This window comes from Cygnus olor, chromosome 7, assembly GCF_009769625.2.
Source record: "Cygnus olor isolate bCygOlo1 chromosome 7, bCygOlo1.pri.v2, whole genome shotgun sequence".
Lineage (NCBI taxonomy): Eukaryota > Metazoa > Chordata > Aves > Anseriformes > Anatidae > Cygnus > Cygnus olor.
The window spans coordinates 6,388,661-6,414,070 of record NC_049175.1 but is presented as its reverse complement, the minus strand read 5'-3'; the positions used below and the strand labels follow the sequence as shown (position 1 = coordinate 6,414,070).

Sequence of the window (25,410 nt, the reverse complement as noted above, 5' to 3'; positions counted from 1 at the left end):
AGCACAGGAGGTTCTGGTTCAATATGAGAGGGCACTTCTTTACTGTGAGGGTGACAGAGCACTGGAACAGGTTGCCCAGAGGTTGTGCAGTCTCCTCTGGAGATATTCAAAAGCTGCCTGGATGCCATCCTGCGCAACGTGCTCTAGGTGATCTTGCTCAGCAGGGGGGTTGGACTCGATGATCTTCAGAGGTCCCTTCCAACCTTGCTGATTCTGTGATTCCTATGGGCTCTCAGTGGGATTTTGGGCGTTCAGTGCATTGCGAGGGGAGCCAGCAGCTGCAGGGATCAAGGCAGCTCCAGGCTTTGCCCTGGGGCTATCAGAGGGATGTTTTTGGAGGAAGTCATGAAGTTCCTTTGGGTTTTGGACGGTTAATATGCTTAGCACCAAGCAGTCCAGCCCATACCGCCAGGGCTGTGTGTGAAAATGCCACCCCAAAACGCAGCTGTCCACACAACATGGAACCCCAGGAGGTGCCACCACCACAGTGTGGTAACCCACCTGGGTTTGATGGGTGACACTGACATTTTGCCACATCCCCACGGCCACTGTGGGGACACCGCATGCCCCAGCCACGGGGACAGTGCTGGCCGCCATTTTGGGAAGTTTCTGGAGGTTTGAACCTGGAGTCCCAGGTGCTGGCTGACCAAGGAGGGATGAACAGTTTGTGGTTCCACTCCTGCTGCTCTTCTGCAGACCTGGCTGGAGATCTTCACCTTCTGCTTTTGAAATGTAAGTTGCTTTAAAGTTCTCCCTCTTTTCTTTTTCCTGTAAGAAACATTAGTGATGTTGCCTAGATCTGTTTCATTGTGTTAAGATGGGAGGTCATTTTGCAAAGAATTTATGCTTTTTTTCCCCCTCATAGTCCAGAACTAAAGGCATTGCTGTCTCTGCCTCCTTTCTCAGCTGATTCCCCTTGTCAATGTGTTGTTTTGATACTTCAGCCATTCTACCTGCTTCAGTCTGAGTGCCTAAAACTGAGAGGCTTGTAGGCGAGACTGGAAAAATTGACTTAAATAGCAGAAGACCTGAGCTTTTCATGCATGTGCCCTGTGGGTGCTGACATGTGAGAGACCCTTGTGCCTCCCTGTCTCCAACTCCAGCAAATCCCAGCTGGTCCTCCCAGCATCGAGGCTGAGGCGAGGAAAGCTTTCATTTTCAGACAGATTAGTCTTGTCCCTCTTTGTGGCTTTTCTTTCAAGTGAAAATTCTGCTTGGAGAGAAGCGATCACTGGTGATGGTAGAACACTGCTTTGGTAAGGAAAAAGGGCTGAATTCAATAACACACACAATAGAACTCATTTGTGACACTAAGTGGGAAAATGATGCTGTTCAGCTTTGCTCACTCATATGGGCATTGGAAGTATAAAAACGAGTCAAAATACAGATTGATTCTGAAATCAGTTCTTTTTTTTTTTTTTTTTTTTTTTTATATCCTTTAAAACCATGGACAGGAATGTACAGCTCCACAAAAACGGAGGCCAAACATACCAAACCAAAACATTTCCTGGAATGCTGCATGACAGTTTTTCTAAGGTTATTTCCTTTGAACCACAGTCAGTTTAAAAGTGTCTTCCATTTGCAGTCAAAATAATAATGGTACACATTGCACACTCCTTGAAACACGATCTTTGTCATAGGCACTGTGATTATATTTCTTTTCTTTTTATTCTTACCAGTGAAAAAAATAAACACAGTTGAAAATAGACAGCTTTTTCCCCTTTGTCAATGTGTTTAGGCTATGTGGTTAAGTGGTACTGTCCCCAGCTATTTAGATGAAGAAACTTTAAGTTGGAGCATTCATTTTTGTGTTCTAAAAAAAGTTTGTGTATGTGGTGTTACATATATATTTATATATTATTCACCAGCCCCAAATCCAAATTGAGTGTTTATTAGTGATTTTATTGACAGCAGAATCAATTTTGCTGGTATTTTAGTTGTCTTATTTCAGTGAATGGTTCAAGACTTTCAGCTGTTAAAAAGGTTTCACAAGACTCATCCAATGCATTAGGAATGCTCAGATTTCATGTCTACATGTTAGGTGCTGTTTCATGCGTATCTACAGATCAGTTTTAAGGTAAACATAATTTTATGTGATATGGTGGTCAATAGAAGAAAGTATGAAATCAAGTATAACTCCAGAATAGAAAATAATCTGTTTAAATGAAGCTTGATTGACTCTACTTGGTTAGTGTTCAGTAAAAAGTCTGAAATATTGTACTTGTGACTATTAAAACTAGTTCTGGGAACCAATCACTCCACGTTTATTTTTGGACATCTTAATGTCCTTGTTCGCTAAATGGCGAGGACTGAAAAGCAATTTAACCAATAAGTCAGGCACATGAGTTGCAAAGGCAATTCTTCCCTTGCAGTTATTCTAACTATCCAAGCTGGATATTCATAGTGAACAGCAAACCATGTCTCCATTACCTTCATTCCATTTCTAAGTGCTTTCAGTACGGCCAGTTGCCCAGGATTGCATCTGCAGATGGTGGGAGAGCAGTGCAGGGCACCGCCGGCTGTTCTGTGAGCTAATTAAGGAAGACAAAGTGCTGCGACGCGGATCCTACCCACAAGGACGGAAAGTTGCCCAGCAGCTATAGTACCTCCTTAGAGCACTGGTGTTTGCAGAGTGATGTGTTATTCTCTGAAGCTGCCTACAAATGGTTTTACATTAATGTGAACACAAGACTACTTAGTGAAGAAACTGAAATGAAACCCCAACTTTGTGGTCAGTCTGTATAGGGTAACAGAGGAGACTTTTTTAAAGGACTATGATTTGTATTTTTTTCCCAAGTCACCCTTTTATCTCAGTCCTGGGACAGATGCTCACATTTAACTTAGGAAGCCTCCTCTACTGTGAAATGTGGTGTTCACTCCTTGCCTGACCAAGGGGTCAAACCTGCAGGATGCGGGCATGCTCTGGTCTCAGCACAGAGCACTGCCAGCAAGACTGACGGGAGGATTGTCTTACCAGCAAGCAATGTGGGGCTTTGTGTGACACCCAGCAATAGGGTGTCACTGCTGCCTATTCACCAGAAATGCCTATTAGTCAAATGAAACTGAACTGCAAGTTGCATGCTGTCCTTAGTGAGGACAGCTAGTGGGAAAGTCCATTCTGAGATGCTACAGACCATTGACAATTTAGAACAGGCTACCAGTTTACATACATGGCACAATCTGCAAATGTATGTGACCAAACCCTACAGAGCCATTTTGGCATTAACAACATGTGAAAATATTATCATACTAGCGGAAAGGTTTCTGGTAGTGATCCCTTACTTAAGCCCCTGTCCCCTCTGCAGAGAATGCAGATAACATCTCTTGCCTTAGCTTTGCTTCACTGTTTATAATGTTTTAATTTTTTTTTAGTGTTTTACTTGGAAGAAAGTAAGTTTATTAAGATGAAAGAAAGCCTAGATAATCATACACACATACAAAACCTGCTCAGAATAATCCTCACCTGCTGGGGTATCAATTCTCTCTGAGGTCAGGATTTCAAGGAGTTAGTCTCCTGAGCGGCTTTGGGAGAAAAGCTGCCAGAGTTAGCTGAGATGAAAATGCAGACAGGCTGACTTTACCTTCACTGTTTCACTATATAAAATAAAGAGAAACAGCATAGAATTTATATTTAAAATATAAACAAAACCAATAATATGAGAAGATCAACGTGGCAGCCCTCTCACACCATCCATGCTTGGATTCTAATGCAAACAGTTGCTGCAGAATAAGATGGAGATTTTTGCTTGTACACATACATAATTTCGGACTGCAAGACCCAGCTCTGTTCTGTAACAGGAACACTTCAGACCAAGGTCAGAACTGAAATTAAAGGAACAGAACCAGCTACTTTGCTAAAACCCGATCTATGATGACAACTCTAAGAAGAGTTTGGAAGCAGCTTCACCTGTGCAATAATCAAGGAGAACATGCAATGAAGTATAAAAAATGAAGTTAGTTGGAATCAAACTGCTTTAATGCTGTTCAGAAATTATCCTTATGGACAGAGGCATTTCTGCTTGGATCGCTCCAGCTAAATTGTGAGTAACAGCTCAGTTCAAACCATGAGCCAAATCCTCAGAAACCTCCAAAATTCAGCACTTGAAAAGGATTCCAGAATTTGTAAATCACTTACTAAAAAAAAGTGATCTAGTGCAGATGACTAAAATTTCACTTACATGTGAGAGATCTCAGAGAGAAATGAAACTGAGGTAAGCTTCTCAGATGTTGTGTCCTAGCATGTCTCAAAATCCATTCCTCCTCTCCTGTGGAAAAAGCTGTGCCGTAGCCAGTGAAGCTCCCTACCTATTCTAGACCTTTTGGCATATTATTATTTGCATTTTGTTGTATTCTTGTACTATTATTTCTATTCTTACTTTCCAGATATTTACACAACTAAGAGCTTATTCCATCCACATCAAAACGAGATGTACTTAAAACAGTGTTTGCCATGTAACTCTTTTGATTGTTTCATAAGCTTCGGCATTATTTGTATTATGTTATTTAATGTAGTGCACACTAGGGGTCTTAACCTTTGGAGACATTTTAGTGTGAATCAGAGGCAGAAAGCTTCACTTCAGATGGTTTTTGGTACCCTGCAGGGATCAGAGACTTCTGGTCCTGCTTGCACTGCTAATCGTCCCAGAACAAGTGCTGACCACTACTCCTACTGCCAAGCCATTCATCCTTCATAGGCAACAACATGCAACTGGTCGAGGTGTTAATTCATGGGAAAACACCAGAGGACTTGAAACTAAAAAAAAGGATTTATCATGGAGCCTACTGGGAAAAGGGAACCGCTGTCTCTGCCTGACCTGTGGCTGTTCTTTATGTTCACCTTTGGCCACCTGAATATCCAGGTCAGACAAGTGGCAATACTTTGTATCATATGCACACAAGCAGTGGGAGTTAATGTATGGACAAAGAAACCTGAAGAGGATCGCTGACTTGGTGACTGGAAATGCTGGGAGCTGGTAACCGTGAAGGAAGGGCAGGGAAGCACCCTGCAGCACAGCCTGCACAAATCCTCTCTTGAGGGAAACTTCTTCTGCAAGGGCTACTTACAGCATGCAAATGGACATGTATAGAATTTTAAAGGTTTTAGGCCTTAAATTTACTTGGTAGCTGTCCCTACTGTCCCAGAAATTAGGCTGTAAATTCTATTCTTGATTCCAATGATAAAGTAAAATGAACGTGAATAAAGATGCTGAATACTGTAAATTCAGTGACATCTGAAGCTACGAGACAGCACAGAAGTGGGCCTTGCAATGCAAGAGCAAGGAAAAAGGACAAGATACCCAGTCACTACAGTGATGTGGTACAGCCCATGGTCAGTGTTAAGGAAAAATAAATACAAATTGCATGTAGGTCTGCTCCTGGCAGTGTTACAGAATATATTACTTTTCAAATATATGACTAAAAGCTGTAGTACAAATAGAGAATTTCCATGCCACTTACATACATTAGGTCCTATACTTTATGTTCTTCAGTCATCAGTAAAAAGCTCTTCATTACACCTATAATTGTTCCCTCATAGAAAAAGAAAAACAAACAAAAACCTGTAGGTTGTTCTGCTGTTTATTTTTATATCGGGGAAAAGTTTCACAAGAACAGCCATATGGGGTCCTGGGAAATCACTCCCCTTTTATAGGACTGCTGACCAAAGAGGATGCTGCTAAATCCTTTCGAGGAAATAAGGCTGAGTGCATCCTGTCAGTGTACCATGATCATCCTGTCCCTATTGAAGATGTTGAAAATGGTGCTGTAATAATAACAAATCAAAACATTATTACCTTTGTTCAAGTGAACGATAAAAGTACTAACAATTTGGGAATTTCTGCCCCTTTTCCTTTCATCAAATATTACTAACATGGTTGTTAATAAATTAATGTAAGGTTTTTTTTTGGCAGTTTCAACAGATAAACCAGTATATGGCTTTTTACTGTCAAGATGAAAGCCCCTTTACACTGCACAGCATGCACTGGGGATGACTGCTTCCTCCCCCACTGCAGGTTTCCCCAGCTCTGGGCTCAGTGTTGGCTTCCCACTGCCAGTGATACGCTCTGTGACCATATTTCTTACAAGAAACTACCAATCTCTGTGGCCCAATCCACTAACTGCTGTGTAATAAAAATGAAAAACACCTCGTGAATAAGTTTACTGCTGTAATAGCTGTGTCATTTTTATCTCATGCGTGAACTTTGTTACTTAAAATACAAAAATCCTGTTTGATAACGGTGATTTGGAGGTGCCATGACTAAAACCTGAAAAGTGAATGTCCCAGTTGTTTTCACGTGGGTAGACATCAAAACAAAGGGAGCTTGCTGTCATATTGCAGTAATAACACAGCACAAAAAGAAAAAAGTGTGCATCCCCTTATATTTTCAGCAAGATAAAGAACTATATTCCTCTATGAATTGATCTTTGTTTTTTAAAGCTGAAAAATCTATACTAAATATTTGCTTTTTCCCAATCTGCTTGAAGATGAACATTTTAAATTCATGCCAAGATAACAAATCACTCATATAAACTCATTGGTTTCCCAAGGGAAATACAGTTTACAGGGAAATTGTATTTTATTGAAAGGCAATTGATATTTATGCCCTTTTCAAAAACAGTTTTTATTCTGGGTCTGCTCCTTCAAGCTTTAATTTCATTTGCTGCAGCTAGGACTCTGAAAGAGTTCTTCTTTGGTATTCATTTTCATAACGTCTTTTTAAGAGCTCAAGTAACGTTCAAAATTAGACTGAAGGAATCTGGGGATGGATTGGGAAGAGGAATCCAATTTTTTTTCCTCCCTACATGAGAAGTAGATATGAATTATCTGGTCGAACATTTTGATTCAGGAGCTAGTACATGCTTGATCATATACATGCTATAGTCTCATTCTTTTTTTCTTTCTTTCTTTTTTTTTTTTTTTTCCCCCAAATTTAAACCAGGTTCTTCAGAGGATTTTGATGAATAACATTAGAATTAGCTACATTTAAGTGGTGCTAAGTTCATTCCTATTGGGCCCCAGTCAATGGTATTCAGCCCCTATAAGAGGATTGATGTGGCAAGCCAAGCACTTGGCCGACAAACCTTGTACTGCATGTAGTGAGGGTGTTTGCACACTGATATGAGTCTGATTTTCATATGCAGAATGAAGATAGCTCCATAAATCTATGTAGAAGTCCCTGCATCTTGTGATAGGCTACTAAGCTTCATGACACTAAACTGGACATTGAGTAGGAGAGACTTGGGACATGACTAATATATCATTAATATATCAGCACTGAGTACAGCAGCTGAGAGCTTGGCTAGGTGACTAGATACCAAAAGCATGTTGAAGAGCTTTCTTCACTGGTATGTTTGTTTACCTAAATGTGATCCTTCAAGAATTAAAACATTTCAGCTTTGGGTAATATGGATGTACTGAAGAGTTTTTCAGTGTCTGATGACATGAGATGTGCCCATACTCACCCACATTTCCTACTTCAAATGTTGGGATTGTTTGACTGCTTTTTAGGGTTATTTTGGACTGTTTTGAAGAAAAAGAAAAAATCAAAACATTCCTCTCATAATTCTGCTCCCCAGCATTACACTGAATAGATGCAGGCTTCATCTGCTCAGTTCAGAGAAAGTTCACCTCCATTTATTTAGCTGTTCTCCTGGTTTACTCGAGTGTAGCACTGTGCGTGTGAATTTTCACACCAGACTACACTTGAACTTCATAGGTCAGATATAATTTTTAATTATGTTACAGGTAAACGACGGAGTTCAGAGCCTCTTTTAGGCAGATTACAGTCTGTTTCCAAGGCTAGGAACAGATGCAATTTTAGGAATAAACTACGTTTCGCACTGATACATCCCCTCTGATCTGCTGAGTTCAATGGGACCATAAGGTTCAGAAGTAAAGCAAAATTTGGCCTACTATTTCAGCTGTTTCAGTGCAACTTTAAGGAATCTTTTGTGCCGTCTACGAAACTAATTGGCAGACCTCAGAGAAAATGTTGTCCCATTCACTGTAAAGTAGGAGGGTCCATGGGGGAAAACAGTTGCATTAGAGAAACACACTTCACATCAAGGCTACCTATTTAGATGTTTGAAAACCTTTTTCTTTTCCTCTGTAAACCATGACAGTTTCAACAGGATCTGAAATGATACTCTTAACAAATAATACGCTAGTCTGTCATATGGTTAATATTAACGTCTCTCTATTCAAACATGCTGAAAACTGAATAGAACAGTTAACATATAACAGTCACACATCCTTTGCTGAATACAAGATCGCATCTCTAACATGAACTGAAGATATCCTCACCATTTCAGATCTTCATCTGTCATTCAATCAAACATTTTATTGTCTTAAATACATTGCTCTTGCCCTCCTTCTGGGTCTTTTGGGGGTGCTGAGTGAACACATTCTCTCAATAAAGGCATTGCTTATGATATAGTTCTTTCTTCAACAGAAATCTTGCAGTGTGTTTCCAATACATTGCCAAAGGTGAGATTGCACAGTTTGCTAGGATTTGGGAGCAGGTAGGCCTTACAGTTGGATTGAAAAGATTTAGCATTGAAACAGCTATTTGGGCAGGATTCTGCATTTTACTGCAGAGAGGCCATCTCTTGAAGAAGTAAATGGTGAACAATTATCTAATTGTGAGCACGCTTCACAGATTATTGACTCAGAGCTTTACACAGTAGCCATTTTGTAAATTGCAGGTATCTGTACAGGGCTTTTGGGCAGATGCAAGCTCACTTCGCTCATGTTCTGAGCTGGCAAGATGCAAACAGCTACCAGAAAAGTCACACAAATGTACTGATGTGAAATTGAGACCCACCTAACACACCTCGTCTTTCAGAGGGTTTATTTGGTGTGGGCTTGGTGCCATGCTGACTGCAGGCAGCTCAGCTCATGCCCAGTGAGATTGTGCCCAGCCACCACATAGTGCAGAAATATGTCATGGAGAAACCGATGCCAGCCTAAAGTCTCGTCTTACTGCTACAAGAAAAGCTCTGTAGCTTTGAGGAAGGGAGTCTGAATGAAGCATGCTCCACCCTGGGGCATAAAGCATAGTTTGCCCTCAAATACACTTTTATTGAAAACACACAGCAAAGATTACAGCCATAGAAAGTTTTGTAAACAAGACAATTTCATCAACTTTTATCTTAAAAAAAAATAATCAAAAAAGCACAAACACACATAAACAAAACAAACAAACAACAACCAAAACAAAATAAAACAAAAGAAACCCAAAATAAGACTTGCTGAATGAAGACTTGTGAATAGTTTTTTTTTTTAATGCCTTAACTAGGCACAAAATAAATGACATACACCTTCAGCATTTCTTTTTGAAATTTACTTGACAGAGGTTAAAATATTGCTTTATTCTGACTAAACATACAACAGCACTGTGTGATCAATTGTGCTATTTTGGGAAATCTTGAGACTTGTGAACTGGAAAGTCTGGGGCACATCTAATAAATTTAACAATTTGCTGCAAAGGAATATTTTAATACATTCTGTATATACTGTAATTGTTTTAAAATCAATCTTCTGACATTAACCAGGGAAGGCTATTTGGTAATTATTTATTATAGTTCATCTTCTTTTTCTCCACAAATAAGCAGATATTTTAATACTAATAAAAACTGCAATGTGTGGGACACTGAACCCAATTCATGGTGTCATTCGCATATTATGTTACAGTTTACTGGGGAGAAGAGGGACTCGAAAGCAAATGCAAAAAACGGTTATAATGCAATTGGGATACTGCAACCAGGAAACGACATTTCTTCTCTAAGGCCTTGATCCCCGGCAGGGCTTGATTTGGTGGAAACCATCTGCTCATGTATAGCCCCATCAGAATCAGCTGTGTGCATGATCACGGGTCTGCCCATACCGTACCATCTGCAGGACTGGAGCTTTAAAGTTCACAAGCCTAAGCCACGATTAATTAAAGTGACTGAAGAACTGAAAGCGGGAGCAAATTAGGGCAGCATGGACACTTACCGGCTGGCCTTCGATCATACTGGACCTCCCTGATGCATCTCTGAACAACCCATAATAAAAAATAAGGTAAAAAAAAATACACACACACTCAGAAGTGGTCCTTGAGAGCTTACAAATGCCTCTGAAGTATAATAATTTAGAAATGTTGAGGGGTTGGTAAGAACAATGGAGTTTACATTCCCACTCTTACAAGAGAAACCAACCCAACCTGCCACAGCACACACTTCTGCACTTTGTTTCTCTTGTTCTTCCTCTTCCTCCACCAAGGCAGCTCTGATAGGCAAAGCTCAGAAGAACACAGGGCAGCCACGGGCTCCTGGCCACTGCATCTCCAGAGGCCCCAATCCCACTCCACGCTTGGCCTGACCCAAAGCTCCTAGATGTTTCCACTGACTTTCTTAAGCCAACTGACATACTCAAGTAAGGTAGAGAGTTTAGCTCAGTTAGGGACTGGTGGTCACTCCACAGTTGGTGCCGAGAAGTAGCTGTTTGTGTGTTTGCTCTCTCGGGATGAACCAGGAGCCAAGAGGAGAGGGGGAGAGGGGACCAGGCCTGCGCTGGGGTTACGGGACCTGCGCCCCTGCCAGCATGCGCTGCAGCACTGCCCTGAAACCAGGAATGAACCTAAGAAAGGTCTTGGCCTTTACTGAAAAAAGGATGCATAGCCGAAGCCTTCTGACAGCCAAACAGGACAGTGTTAAAATGCTCTGTAACTGAAACTGTATGTATAATCCTGCCTAGAAAGCACCTGATGTACGCCTTATCCCTCCTGGAACTTTTCTTTCCCTTAAAAAAATATTTTGTTAAAAAACACTATGATATGAGGGCGATTGACTATTTGGTTTCTTCTAAGTAGATGCTCTTAAATTAATGCATATAAATAATTTGTATTTAATTTCCTCCTTTCCTGTTTAGCAAAGCATCAAATGCACAGATCTCGTTTCCCCTCCCACAACCCCCACACAAAGTCACTTGGTCAATACTGAGTCTCTTTGTGTTTCATTTTTTAAGACAAATTGTGCCTCTCGTTCTGACTTGGCCATGGGGCTCATGGGCAGAAACGCTGTGTTTTCACTCACGCTGCTCTCTGCTTCTACACTTGCCAGTTCGTAGTCCTCTGACCTCCTCGCGTCAGTCAGAATCCGAATCTGCTCCTGCACAGTTTCTAGCAATATTTTTACTTCGTGTTGTTCTGCTATAAGACAATTACTGACTGGGGAACTCACATTGACAAGTTCAGCTGAATAGGAGTTTTTGCACCATTTGATGCCTGTTACTTCAGAAACATTTTGCATTTGCATGCAGGCTTCGTCCAAGCCCACAGACGGGATGATGGGAACTGAGTTGGCCCTTGAAGATGAATATCCGACCAAGTCCTTCTGATCCACGTTATTAAAATAAGGGGTTGTTTCTCTTGAAGGCAGTTGCATATTTATTGAAGTATTCTGAGGAGTTTTTAAACCACTGGATGAATACCTGAAAAGAATAATAAAAAGAAAAAGGTTATGTTGCACATTGGGCAGTCAGATGTGACCCAGAGGAATGTTGTATGAGAGTCAGCGAGCTGTGCTGGAAAGATACATGGCTTTTTTTTTTTTTTTTTTTTTCTTCACACTAGGAGCACTTAGTGCTAGTATGGCCCTGGGGAAAACAGCAGACTCTGGAGACCTGGCTTTTATTGCCTGTGGCAAACCACTGCTTTTCTCTCTGTCCCATTTTCCCCACCAGTACATGAGAATAATGACAATTGCTTTCTAAATGCTTGCATGAGTTACACTGTATGATTATTATCATTACTATTTTTCAAATCAAATTTGAAATCCCATTCCTTCATTCATAACCGGGCAAATGGATTGATGCTTTCCTGAACATCAAAACTCTCAATGTCAAATCACTATTTCAGGAAAACATGTAAAAAGATGCAGAACAAAAAGAACTTTAAACAAAATCCAGTTGGTCTCTTTATTTGCATGGAAACACATGCAGTCCCCTTCAAACACTCAGAGCATCTAAGTGCATTGTACCTCTGAAAAATGTGCCGTTCTTTTCAATCACCCATACTGCCTATGTTGATATGATTTGGTTTCTTAAGTCTCATCTGGAAATAATACATTGTGCCCTGGAAAATGTTATTCACCTTTATTTCAAGAAAAATCACTTATCCTCCATTAACACATGTCATAGTATGATTTCTTTTATGGTGAGGCAACTTTGAATTTTCATCGACATTTCCATTTTGCTTCACAGCCAAATTCATTAGTCATATCAGAAAATGTTTTCATTTATAAGAAATACTTAAAAAGCCAGAAATGAAAAGTATGCTAAATATAAAGGAAACAATACCAAAAAAAAAGATGTTTCCAATTCAGAAGTATGAGTAGAAATCCAGTGCTGTAAGAGTATTTCTGCTAGTCATGATTACCGAGAACCATAGACATCACCTCCTCACTGGATCATATTTTATGTATCATCAGTTTTGAGATCATATCACTATTGAATAGGGCCAGGTAATGATGAAATCTAACATGTTGTATCCTTGGTGAAGGAAAGCAACGTCTGGATCTAGCATCAGGCAGGTGTTTGAGTTTATACATCAAGCATATTTTTCTGAATGTTGCTTAAACCTGCTGGACCTCCCCCAGGGATATCCTATTCACATGTGCCTTGCTTCTTTTGGCATTAGCAGAAAGAGAACTTAGGAACAGGAATTAAAGCGTACAAAACAGCTGCAGTCTGATATTAGCGTACAGTGCTAATTAAGTGGAAAGGTTTCCTTTGGCCCCATCCTCCTGGTAAGCTGTCAGACAGAAAAAAAGAGGAGTAAATATCTTTAGGCTCATTTCCAGTAGAGCGCCGCTGACTTGTAATTAGCTCATCTATGGTGGCAGTGTGTTTGTACAACTGCTCGACACATTAGCCCAGACACGTGCACGCATGCACTGCTGTGCAGCCGCTGCACTAAAGCTCTGCAGCAGCCTCCCCAGCAGACCATAAACCACAGCTGGGAGCTCTGATAAGGAGGAGGCGTTGTGATCCTTGTTGCTATCTGATGGAATGAGATACTGCTTTGGGAAGTGGGACCAAGGGGAATAATGAAGCAAGTGGCTTTTGAGGATATGCAACAGTGCTTCTTGTACATGCTATACATGTTTTATGGCCGAACCAGGTGGGACTCAGCTTTTGGTTAATTATGTTTGTTCTCTGCTTAGACACACTTCTAGCCATTTACCAAGGGCCTTTTCAAACAGTTTTTAAGAATCAGTATGAATGAAAAACTGAGCAGCAAAAGTATTCCAGAGGGAGGACAACTGAAAAAAAAAAAAAAAAAAGGAAAAAAAGTGCAGACCTGTGGGTTGTGCCCATTCTTGTTTCCTTTGCATTTGCTTATTATATAATTGTTCAAACGACTATAGCTGGAGGGATCTCATCAGCTGCGATATTCCCTTTTTTGGTAATTCAGGCCCTAAATATATTCTGGGCTGCACCCTGAAAACAAAGGGAGTGAATTTTTTTAATGAATTTCACATGCAATGGATGTATTTATTATATGGATGATGTATGAGCAAAACTAAGAAAAGATGGAATTATCTGAATGGGTTTGGTGAGAAAACAGTAACATTTTGCAGTTCCACAAAAGGGATTCAATTGTTCTTGGTATTTTGAAAACTAATTGGCAGCAACAATAACATGTAACATAATGCCTGGCATATTTCCATAGATTTTTTTGATCAATGCACCAAATTTGTGCCAGAATTATATGTTTCTGTCCTTTGCTCATAGAGCTTTCAAAGGAGGACTGAGGTTGAATTAAAGCATATAGTGTGTAATAAGCGACGTGTTAAACTAGTAGGGATATGACTTCTGAGCCATGTGAGAGCCAGCTTTAGGTTACAAATGGGTCCATGTTTCTACTTGTGACACCAGACTGTTGCTGTTTTCAATAGATTGAGTCTTAAGTTTCAATAAGCATTTATAAGTGCAGAACCATAATTACTTTTTTTCCTGTAATTAAACTTTCCCAGAACTATAGTTTCCCTTAAGAAAGATATTTGTACCATTTTTATCTGAAAAAAAAAAAAACAAAAACATTTTCTGTCTGACTAAATTCAAGCGTATGTATGTACTTCAAAGTGCAGCTCTGTCCACCCTTCCTCCAAGCAAAATAAAAAATGCAAACATATATAAATCTGCAACAGTAAATATCGGTTACACAGTTTTCCAGAGTTTGCATCAAAGAATGAAGCTGAAAGAAGTATAATAATTATACTGCCCCTTAAAATAGACATTAAAGTGAGACAGAAGGGATCAGAACTTAAAATACAAAATGGGTTTTACTCAGCACAGCACAAGCAGCTTTGCTGTAAGCCCTACTGCTGTAGGTGCTCACTGCATACGCCTGATGGCCAAGTCCATTGTGATGAATGGGAGTCATTGCAGTGGCATTAACAGGCTTCAGTTCGGCCTTGTCAGCACATGCACCTGTATGTCTACCGGTACATATCACACACTGGGTATCTGTAAACACATTTATACCTGTATAAATACGCATTTGCAGACACAGGACACTACTCCTAGCAGCTAACACCAAGTAATGCAAACAACTGTCACTGAAAGCACGGGCTCAAAATGTTGTCCGCCTCCCTGCGTGCATACTGGTGGCACCCTGAGATGCTCATCAGGCTCTGAAAAGCGAGTGCCATGGAGATGGTTTGTTTTCCTTAAGCCCCTTATTTCAAGCAGGTTTTTCTTCTGCTTTGAGTAGCATACTGATAAATTGACTGGTATCAGTTGTATTTGACTTGAACTCTGCAAATGTTAGATTTGCAAATAATGAGAGCTGGTGTTTCCTCACAGCAGCAAAAGGACCACAGCTTCTGCAGGGGCAGGGAACCTGCTTAGATGGGCTGGAAAACTATTGAGAACACCAACAGTCTGAAACTGGGGGATACTCAGATGGTAAGAAACAGATTTGGGGAAAAACTGTTCTGGTTAGAAGAATTTCACAGAAAGCAGAATTAGCGAATCAATTTTTATTTTTGTTCAGACATAAGTTGTGTATTTATATTTTGGTTGAAGAGTGTTTCATTACTGTGTCACATGCAAAAAGCATTGTTACTCTCTTTAAAGACTTCTTTTTAGTAAAAGCCATCATTAGTGAAACACTGTAATAAAGCAAGATCAAAGATTTGCCTTTATTTTCATGACTAACATTGACATTTTTATAATTACTTCTCATGCGGACTGGTTTAAGGATGTTGGTACCATACCTGTGACAGACACATACTGCTGTGACTGCCTGTCACTACTGCACCTGCTGATGTATTTGCAGGGCTCTTTCTGAGGAAAGGTCCTACCGTTAGGGGCAGTAGGAAGAAAGTGAAATTCTAGACATGCACAGTGCAGAAAATAAGGATGAAGTGCTTCAGGGATTGAGGCTAGAAGGGTTCACAGCACGGCTGAAAAATCAACCTTTTTGCAGAGTGGCAACAGGCCAAGCATAGGCCAATGCAAGACGATACTTGTAATATCACACCCTGTTTTCCTAGGGAGGAGTAAATACAGCTAACACACAAGACAGCTTTGCTGTGTTTTCTATCTCACTTCTCAACCTGGAAGAGGCTGCAGCTTTTCTTCACAGCCTGTGTTGCAAGACACTGCCATGTGGTAGCCTACCCATAACAGTAAGGCTTGCGTTCAGAGTCGCAATTTTCTTAAGGAATCATGGATACGTTATTGTACAAATGAACAAAGTAAATTTACTGTAAGAAGTAATAAACAAGTTTTTTTTTTTTTTTTTTTTCCTTTGAAGAAGCAAATGGCAACAAATGAAAGAAGTATGAGACAAATCTGAACTCTTGAGCAGAAGTCTAGAGAAACCCAAAGCTCCTGCTGGTTTGTTTTCTCCCATCCAGGCAAGCCCCACTCTTCGTCTGCCTTCCCCAGTTACTGTGGCCAGCTTCGTTAGGCAGATTCAGCTACAAGAGATCTAGTGAGCAAACCACCTTCCCTCAAGGTACCACAGGCAGGGACACCAGCTGCAGGCTGGAGAGGGGCCAGAGGAGCTGGGGGGAAGTGAGCTGCCTGCCTCTTCCTGCCTGGGTGCACATCCTTAGCATGTTCAAATGAAACCAGGGTTGTTACACCCCACTGCAGACATTCCTTCTAGTGGTACACGTAGTGTGTTTGCAATGATTCTGGGAAGTCTTTGAAAATCTATAGGGATATGTAAATATTACGAAAAACAACTCGGAAATTGCAAAAGACTTCAAAGGCAGCTGTAGGTGCTCAGAAGCACTTCTGAAATTCAGACCTTATGTACAGCTGGAGATGAATTAAAAAATGAAGAATATCGGGTTCTTTGTGTGTGTTCAAAGACAAACCCATATGACGTGGTTGGTCTTCAGTCTACAGCAAACACACAATCTACAAAGATTTAGTTAAAAAACATGAAACTTGGCCCTCTGAATTATTTCCTCTTATTTGTCCAGTACTGATGGAAGAAAGCGCTGTGCAAAAGTTACTAGAACTTGTTTTCCAAGCAGTACTGTGGAGTACAGTGTTGCCAGTCACTTAGAGCTGGTGCTGATCACAACTCCTACACGCTTTGAAAGGCTAAGGAAGAGCAGCCAGCCAGGTAAAAGCACATTACCCTCCAGAGAGCCAGCCAGCATGCGAAAAACATTTGTCTGCTTTCAGCACTATGAACCCTGGACCCAAAGTACACTAGAATAAAGCCGGAAGGACCAAATGGCTAAGCATGTTAACTACCTAAAGCATTCACTAACAAACTACCTCACTATGGTTATTTTATTACTTACCCATGACAAGGCATTGTGTCCTGGTCTGTGATCCTTGACTCTTCTAGCTGTTGATATGCTGGTCCTGTAATTCCATTGAACCTACCCCGAGGTAAGGGAGGAGTCCTCCGAAAGGCATTTCTATGTAGCATCCCACTTTTTTGTCCTGGGCTGCAGCATGAAGAGAGACTTCTAGGAACAACATCAAGGGTACAGTAAAAATTATCACAGCAAAAGTGTAAACTTCTGCAAAGTAAAGATTCAGAATTAATAATGCATGGATTACGGTTTTTATAAACTTTGCAGTGACAGTCTACGATGTCAGCAGAAATTCTCTAAGGAAATCTACTGCTATAATCCACAGCTAGCTGCTGTTTACGCCATATCTAATAGATCACAACCCTTCTAGGAATGAAAGTAATTGACTGGTATATTAAATGTTTTCTCGTATTTGATGAAGGATGCTTTTTTTTTTTTTTTTCTCCATGCTGTGTACCATAATCCTGGTATAAGGAGTTGAACCCTCAGACAGTGAAAATAAACAGCAGAGCTCCATCATACCTAGAGCTGAACTCAAAATCAGATCTTAAATTTAAAGCCCATTATGTCACCTATCAGCTTAGGGGTCCTGCTTGCTGATACAACAACATTAAATTGGAAAAAATATATTAATGAAGCTTCTGAACTCCAGCTTGAAGAAACTATATACAATGCAAGTTTCCTCCATTTTGACAAGATTTCTTTTGATATCGTTTTATTATTTTATATACATTGATATGTTTGCAATATATACATCGATTTTCTTGTTTGTACATATATCGACAAATACAGAGATATTTCTTTATGTGATATCAAATATAAACTGTAATATGATAAAGTAATAGTTTTCTACTTATTTTTAGAAAATTGCTTTTGTAAGCAACATTTTTATAGCGTTTTGGAAAAAGAATGATTTTTTCCATGTCATACAGGAATTAAAAGGTGTCTAGAGTCCACAGAGCTGTGTTATATTAACCATAAATCCAGCTGTTTCTAATGGAAAAATAAAGGAACACACAATTATGTCAAAACATAACCTATTTATACTGTTAACAGGTCACAGTACTGCACAGCATGACTAGCTATTCATTTTCCAGCTACTCCCTCTTTCTCTTGATTGGGCCCTTCTTCTCCTTCTCTTCTCTGGGTCCTCTCCTCTCCCCGGTCTCAGAAATGTGTATGTATTATCTAAGATCCTGTCACATTCTTAATGATGTTTTAGTATAGGTTTCATAGATGCATTGTAAGAATTATTATCCTTGGTTAGGTGAATAATTTTAACTTCTGACACAGTTCAGCTATGCAAAAGACTTTTCCTATATTTACCTCTCCTATTATAACATGACTTAGCAATCTGCATTTTATACCTAGTGGAAACATTATTTATAGTTAGGGTCATATCTACTCCCAAAGCAATTCTTGCTTGGATTAAATATCTTGGACAAATTCTCTTGGAACATACATTTTTGTTAAAACATAACCTTTCTCCTCAAAGTCAAAACGTAAGAAAGAAACCCAACAGGCTCTACTCGAACTACCCATGTTTGATTATGGTCTCTATTCTGTTCTCATTATGCTTATACTTTCTTGGTGTTTTTTAATTGAAAAGATCAATAACCCATAGCAATAGCACTCCGTCGAGGATTTTTGATGCTTCCTTACATAGATTTTTCCTTAGCTATTATGAAGGCTGCAAAAAAATTTGGAACAAAAAAACACGTTGGACTGAAGTACTGGCTTTTCAATTTGGAAGGCTGGGTTCAAACTGTGAGATACAGTTCCTACTCTGTAAAATAACATTACCACATCATAAAACAATTGACAATTTCTGCTCAGGAAACAGATTGTTAGATCAGGGAGTCTTAAAAGATGCAGCTGAATGAATAATTCACAAAGGCTAATGAAATTTAGTTGGTTTATTTTGTATTATTATTGATTGCAGTATATTCATCAATGTACTAGGAAAGTCAACAACCTGATTATAACTTAACAAACTTTGGACTGATTGCAGATACTTGAAACTAGAAAGGCATTGTTAAATTGTGGTTGGTTTGATGCTCTTGTGCATCTTCCCTGCTGCTGGATGAGAGCACATGGTCTCTCATCTGAAAACATGCACGTGCAAATTCATGTACATGCTGTGTCTGTAATAGACGTAATTGCAACACGTACATGTACGCCTGAGATAATTTGTATAATCTGCAGCAAAGATGCATCTAATGCCCTATCTAGACTTCCATCAGCTTGCACTGAAACTCATCTTGCTCTCTCTGCCACCACATTCTCCATCCCACTAAAGAAGCAATCACCGGTTGGGCTGCAATCATCTGGCACAGGCCAGCATCTTCTTGCAACCACAGCAGCTGCAGCACCGACAAGCCTAGAGTGACCAAATTATTGCTAATGTTAAATTCTTAGGCTTGCAGCATTCCTGACTGAAAAAAAGGAGGTGAAAATGAACACAAATCATTTGTAGGCACGGCCAAGGCAAATTTACTATGAAATACTGGGAAATGTTTACAGACTGCAGCTGCAAGCTCCAGAACATATACTGCAGGTCATTTCTTGAAGCACCAAAACCAAGGATAGTAAGAATCTTTGTTAAAAGTTCTATGAAAATGTGACTCCTTTTTCCCCAAACTGTCCAACTGTGCTACGAATACTCTTCCTCCAATAACTCTAATACAGTCTCTCTCATGCTTCTGCTCTATTGCTCACGTGAAGTCTTCCCCTCTCTGAGGCAAACAAGATCTTTCCAATTTTTCCAGGTAGTTTACCCTTCTTTAGTCATCATTATAGTTTCATCCCTGCTCTGTACTCCAGTCTACCTACATAAGAGAGACCAGTCTGTGAAACTGAGCTGTTCAATAATGCAGACCAATAAGGAAAGCTGTAGCAGATATGTCTCCAAAATTTATTAATTGATTACTCAAGAATAACAAAAATCAGAATAGGTTTGAAACGGTTCACAAGTAATTCATAAACTTGGGAGAAATTTAGTTCTCATGAATTAATGGTTTGAAACAAAATTGTTTTGTGTGAAATTTTCTTTAAGTAGAGCAACTGAGTTAAAACAAAGACTGTCTCAGAAAGTGGACTGTTCCCTTCTCAAGGCACATATGCAACTCCCAAGTGTGTTAACTGTTCACGAAGAGGAGACAACTTGTAGTGAATTTACAATAACTCTGGGAATCATCCTGTACTATTTTTTAGTTAATTAGTAAACAAAATCGATTATACATCTCATTATGAACACATTCAAAAGCACCTTCCTTAACAGAAACATGAAAAGCATTAACAAGAGGAGCACAATTAAAATGTTAAAACTTTAGATGGGAATCCCTTCTTATTTAATAAGGACAATGGAGCTACAGAAATATTGCTTATAACAATGTCTATCTTTATTTTATTTATTCTTTCCTTTTCCTTTTTTTTTTTTCCTGCCTCTTCAGTCTTGTTTTACCTTGTGATGACAGCACTGTCACATCATTTTGATTCCCATCAACCTCTTCCTTGGTACATCTTGTATTCCTTTTATGTCTCTGCCTTCACATTTTCCCTATGTTCTCAAGATGCCCCCTGGTGTCCCGCTCTGAATTAGATATCCAAGAGAAAGATGCTAAAAAAGATGCTAAAAACATTGAAATGTTCTCTCTTCCTTTTTCGTTTTTTTTTTTTCCTTTTTTTTTTTTTTTTTTTTTTTTAAACCACCTCATCTACACGCTTGCTGTTTTGGTGGTTTTGTTTTAAAAAACTTTGTTAAGCTGTGATACATGAAGAGAAATATGCGAAGCAGAGGAAGGAAGGGAAGTTCTAAAACTGACTGTAAATACCCTGGCTCTGTACCTGCAAAAACTATACAGACAGGTATATTATATTACATACGATATTCTGTACTGATAACAAGATGCAAACATTGCTGTCTAGGGCTGAAAGCTGTGCTGTTTGCCCTTCCAAGACAGGAACAGTAAATGCATACCCCAATGACAGAGCTAGCTGCCACATAAACAGCATTTTCTGATACTCCCTGGGAGCCACATTTTTAGGCTAAATACACTATCTATAGCTAACATTTGTTCAGATCCACTATCTATACAGACTTTCAACCAGTTTTCCATTTTAATAAAAAGGATCTGTTCCACCTGAGAACATAAGCATCTCTCAATAAATACCATGTGGCAGCATAATACTGTATCATGAAGTCCTTTTGGCAGACTGCTAACAAGAACGAGATGACAAAAAAAGTCTGCGTTACAGAAAAAAAAAGTCTGCGAGTCTGCGTTACAGAAAGCCCCCAAAGAAGAAAGTTAACATCACTTTGTGACCTCAACAAATCTGTATGTGATTAAAGTAATACTAAGAATGTATGGAGATTATTATGCCAAAAAGCTGTGACATAAGCAAACTGAGAACTTTTATCAATGTTATATCTTTTTATTTTATTTTATTTTATTTTAAACTCGGTAACATCCTATATTCCAAGCATTTCATAGAATAGCTTGGGTTGGAAGGGACCTTAAAGCTCATCTAGTTCCAAGCCCCCTGCCACGGGCAGGATGCCACGCATTAGATCAGGTTGCCCAGGGCCTCATCCAACCTGGTTTTAGCTAATCGTGTAACAAGACACCAGAGATTACTTTAGGAAAACATCTAATCTACACATATTTTTCATTGTGCCACCATACTCCTTCATTTTCAATACGTCTTTTACTTCTCCTTATGCTTTCTCTGATGTATTTATAAGCAGCTGCCATATACTCTTTTCAGTCTTCATTTACTACACCAAGACAGACTCTCTAATCCTTTCTATGTAACACAGATATTCATTCCTCATATTATTGTATTAGCTCATCAAGCAATTTGAGCCCATACTAATCAGGAGGCCATTTTAAATACATAAGATAATACCGCTGTGTTCATGCTATATTGTATACATGCTATGTTGTATACATGCTATACATGCTCATGGTGTGTATACGTGCTATATTCAAATGCGGTGATAAGTGTCTCATGAAGTAGTTTTAAAATTTCTGACTTCCTGATGGAAATGCCTTAACTAATACTTCCTCCCACCCCATTTACCTTTTAACCGGTGTCACTTTGTGACTTGTTTATCCTTTCACCAAGTAGAACATACTGAACCTTTTCTTCCCCATTTGTTTCTCAATATGTAGGAGAAAATTTTGTTATTAGTTCCCAAATGCCTGACCTTGTATTTAGTACTGCAGAGTTTTGATCTATCTGCATTACTCCACTCTTTAAGGCTATTTGATTTATTTTTTACCTCATATCTAGATCCTTATCTACATTTACCCTAAGTTTTAAGTAATTTCTTCAGTATGTTCTCACTCAAGGGCATTGATTTCTGCATTTTATTTCCATTTTGACTGTCAATAGTGTCTATTTTCATATGTTTTATTCTACTCCTGTTCTACCATTGTCCTCAAACAATCATCCTAACTGAAAAATGAAATACATTCATCCAGAATTTCCCTAACTGCTTCATATATAATCTCTGTCCCACCATCAGCTTTGCTTCTTTCTGTCTAGTACTCATACAGCAAGAACACTTAATTACTTGCTTTCAGAATCACCAGTAATCGTGAAATCTCAGTGCTTTCTGGAAATGTTCACTTCAAGCATGACCTATTGTTCTCTGTGATATTTTGTTTCTCTGCCTACACCCTCATCTCTTTATGGCATTTTTTTAAAAGTAAACTTTTCCAGAAAACTGTATTATTTTTTTTTTGGGGGGGGGGGTGGGGGTGGAGGGGGAGTACCAGATTCTTTATACTTTCTCCCTTCTCAGGCTTCCTTGGTTGCATTAGTTTATCAATATTTGTTCTTTTTAACCCAATAATTTTATTTACATAATAGCTTAGATTTACCATTTCATTTAATGTAAACTAAATCAATTATACTGAGAGCATAAAGAGTAAAATGCTTGCTAAGACTAAAACATGGTTTTAGCATGGTTTTTATGGAGTTAAAAATTCACTGAAAATGCAACCACAAATTATTTTAAAATTTGGAGTAAATTTATTGTATTTTGGTGCCTTTGCAAGACAATACAACTGCTTTAAATTGAAAGCCTCTGCATTTGGCTTTCATCAAAGCATTCTCTGAAATGAATCCCTCTAAAATCAATGATGAATGAATCAAAGAAGGAAAGTCAGTATGACTAATTACCAAGAAAACTGCTACTCAAAGGGATCACACATCGGTCCCATAGTTAACAAAACCGTAATTTGTTTCTATCGGTTAGATACAAAGACAGCAGGGGTTTTTCTTACTAAAACCAACAGATGACCTGAGATGAAATTCTGAGCATACTGAGTAAGTTTACTCATTAAACATACTTGTTATTTTCCAGTTCTAGGAGTATTATGGATTGTTTTACATATGTAAACAGATGGTGTAAAATTTTTCTACAATATTAACAGTGCATAAGACAGAAGAAATATTTTAGGAGTAAGATTCAGTGGTGATTCAAATCTTTCATCTCTATTGTAATTCCTTACATGCAACTGAGGTTGGCAGAGTGAGAAAATTGTTATTATCTAGTAATCTGAGTGAAATAACCAGATGATCTCTGTCAGTCAAATTTCAGCAACCCAGAATGATTTCCTACCTTGATAGTCTTACTGCCAGGCCAAAACTGTATTGGTTTTAGAAACTGTGAACAGACAGCTACTGATTTAAGAAATAATCACCCATCATTAATGCCCTTGGAAGCACCAACAGAGAAAACAGTTCTAGCCGTGGAACAAAATACTTCCATAGTGAGCAGAAATAGAGCAGTAATAGCTTAACAATAGCGTAAAATAGAGAACCTGCAGAGCTGCTATAATTTTTCCAGGCTCATGTCACATTTTGAAGACAAGACACCACATTTGCTCCATTTTTCTCTAATTATCCATCTTAGGGAGACCTAAGAATTTCAGCTAGTATCACTTCAACCCTATGTCACTGCTTAGTTTAGAACAAACACCTCAATGGAATGAAATGAAGGGATGGTTAGGAAAAAATATATCTCAGTGAAAAAAAAAAAAAAGAAAAAAAGAAAAAAAAGTTTAACCACTTAGCCTTATTTGAATATAGGAATAAGTGCTAACTGTACCTAGATTGTGATTTATTAGATGGACATCACAAAAATGAAATGGAGGGGGAAAAAAAGCTATTTTATACTGAACAGTAATTAGAAACTAAAGAAACTGAATAACTTAGGAAGCTGTCACATGATGCATAAATCAAAGATAGCCTTATAAGTCAGTGACATGTTGAAGTCTGTTGCATGTTTTATAAAGTGAGGCCCTTGTATCTTAAGTTATAAAACTACAAAAAGAATACTTTATAAATCAAGTTAGTGATTCCACATCTTAAAAACAGTTCTGAAGAAAAGACTCTTAATTTAGTCCAGTGCTTGATATCTGGAAGTATAAAAATATATATTTTTCCCTTAGTAAACAGATTTTGGTGCGCAAAGGTGTTAATATAAGTACTTTGGAATTTCTGCATTAATTCACTGTAAATTCTGCGTGACTTATTCTTTATTTTCCCTATGGAAAACGGAGTCCAGAGTCATTCAGCTTTCATTTTAAGAGATAGTCATAAACAAGAAATATTTTTAGTCCTTATTTCCACATTTTTAAGCTTAATAATGTAGTAACATAGCACCTACATAATTTCAAGTTTGAGTGTTGCAATCATGTTATTAAAGGTAAGTGAATGTCACTGTCTTTTCTCTAAACTTCACCTTTTGACTAAATTGAGATAACAAGTCTCCCCAAAGCTTCAAGTGGAAAGCATTCTGACAATAGTTACAGATTTCCTCTAATGCTCAGTAAAATTATTAGTCATGTATTAAAAATCTGTGTGGAATAAGGAAGAAGCCCTAATAAGTGGATCTGACATGACAGTTGGTATTACTTTTCATGCCAAATTAAAGGCTTCAGTAAGATAAATGTAGATAGGGCCCAAATATCCCTTCCTGGTTTATATGGTGCATTTTGGTAGGTTTTTTGTTTCTTCTCTTTTCATTCAAAAGAGAAGGAACACGTAGCTGACTGGGAGGTTGCAATGAAAGTGCTCTCTCGGCTTTACACCAGATGCTACAGAAATTAGATTACTACTCATGCAATCCCAGACTATTTTTTAGTAACCTTAAAATGTTGTTCTTAATTAAAAATTAATAAATCCTTCCTTTCAGATTACCTAGCAAAAAAAAATCTGATCTCATTTTTCTCAGCCTTCCTTCTGTCTCAGTCTAACGTCTGAAACACATTATTGTTACGATTCCCCCAACAATACTGCTTATACGAATCACAAGCTTGGTTTCTAGTCCTGTAATGAAGCATCTGCACTCTTTCACACAGAAAGGCTAAAAGTAGAATTCTAACCCAAATGCCACCCAGTGATGGTTGACATTCCTCTTCTTTTACTCCTGGAAAAACCGTGCATCCAAACTTTTTAAGGCCTAGTTTTGAAAAGTCACCATATGTTCACAAATAAGTCATTATTAATTTCAAGTACTATTTGTTTAAAGAAACAGAGAGAAAGGCTGGAAGTTTGCAAGCATGC

At 38.7% G+C, this 25,410-nt stretch overlaps 1 protein-coding gene and 1 long non-coding RNA gene across 5 annotated transcripts in view; one reads left to right on the top strand and one right to left on the bottom strand.

Moving 5' to 3' along the window:
• The first annotated feature begins 158 nt into the window (after positions 1 to 158).
• Positions 159 to 9,233, top strand: LOC121073224. The gene is made up of 2 exons (XR_005821572.1): positions 159 to 732; positions 907 to 9,233. It is a non-coding gene; the product is annotated as an uncharacterized LOC121073224 (long non-coding RNA).
• The window catches only part of NRG3 (neuregulin 3), a 400,082-nt gene continuing 382,845 nt past the window's right edge, over positions 8,174 to 25,410 (bottom strand). For all 4 annotated transcript variants that reach the window (XM_040563990.1, XM_040563987.1, XM_040563989.1 and 1 more), the window contains 2 exons: positions 16,813 to 16,983; positions 8,174 to 11,470 (listed from right to left, as the gene is read on the bottom strand). In XM_040563990.1, the coding sequence (XP_040419924.1) occupies positions 10,963 to 11,470; positions 16,813 to 16,983 (679 nt within the window). In that variant the 3' untranslated portion in view covers positions 8,174 to 10,962. The remainder of the gene's footprint in view (positions 11,471 to 16,812; positions 16,984 to 25,410) is intronic.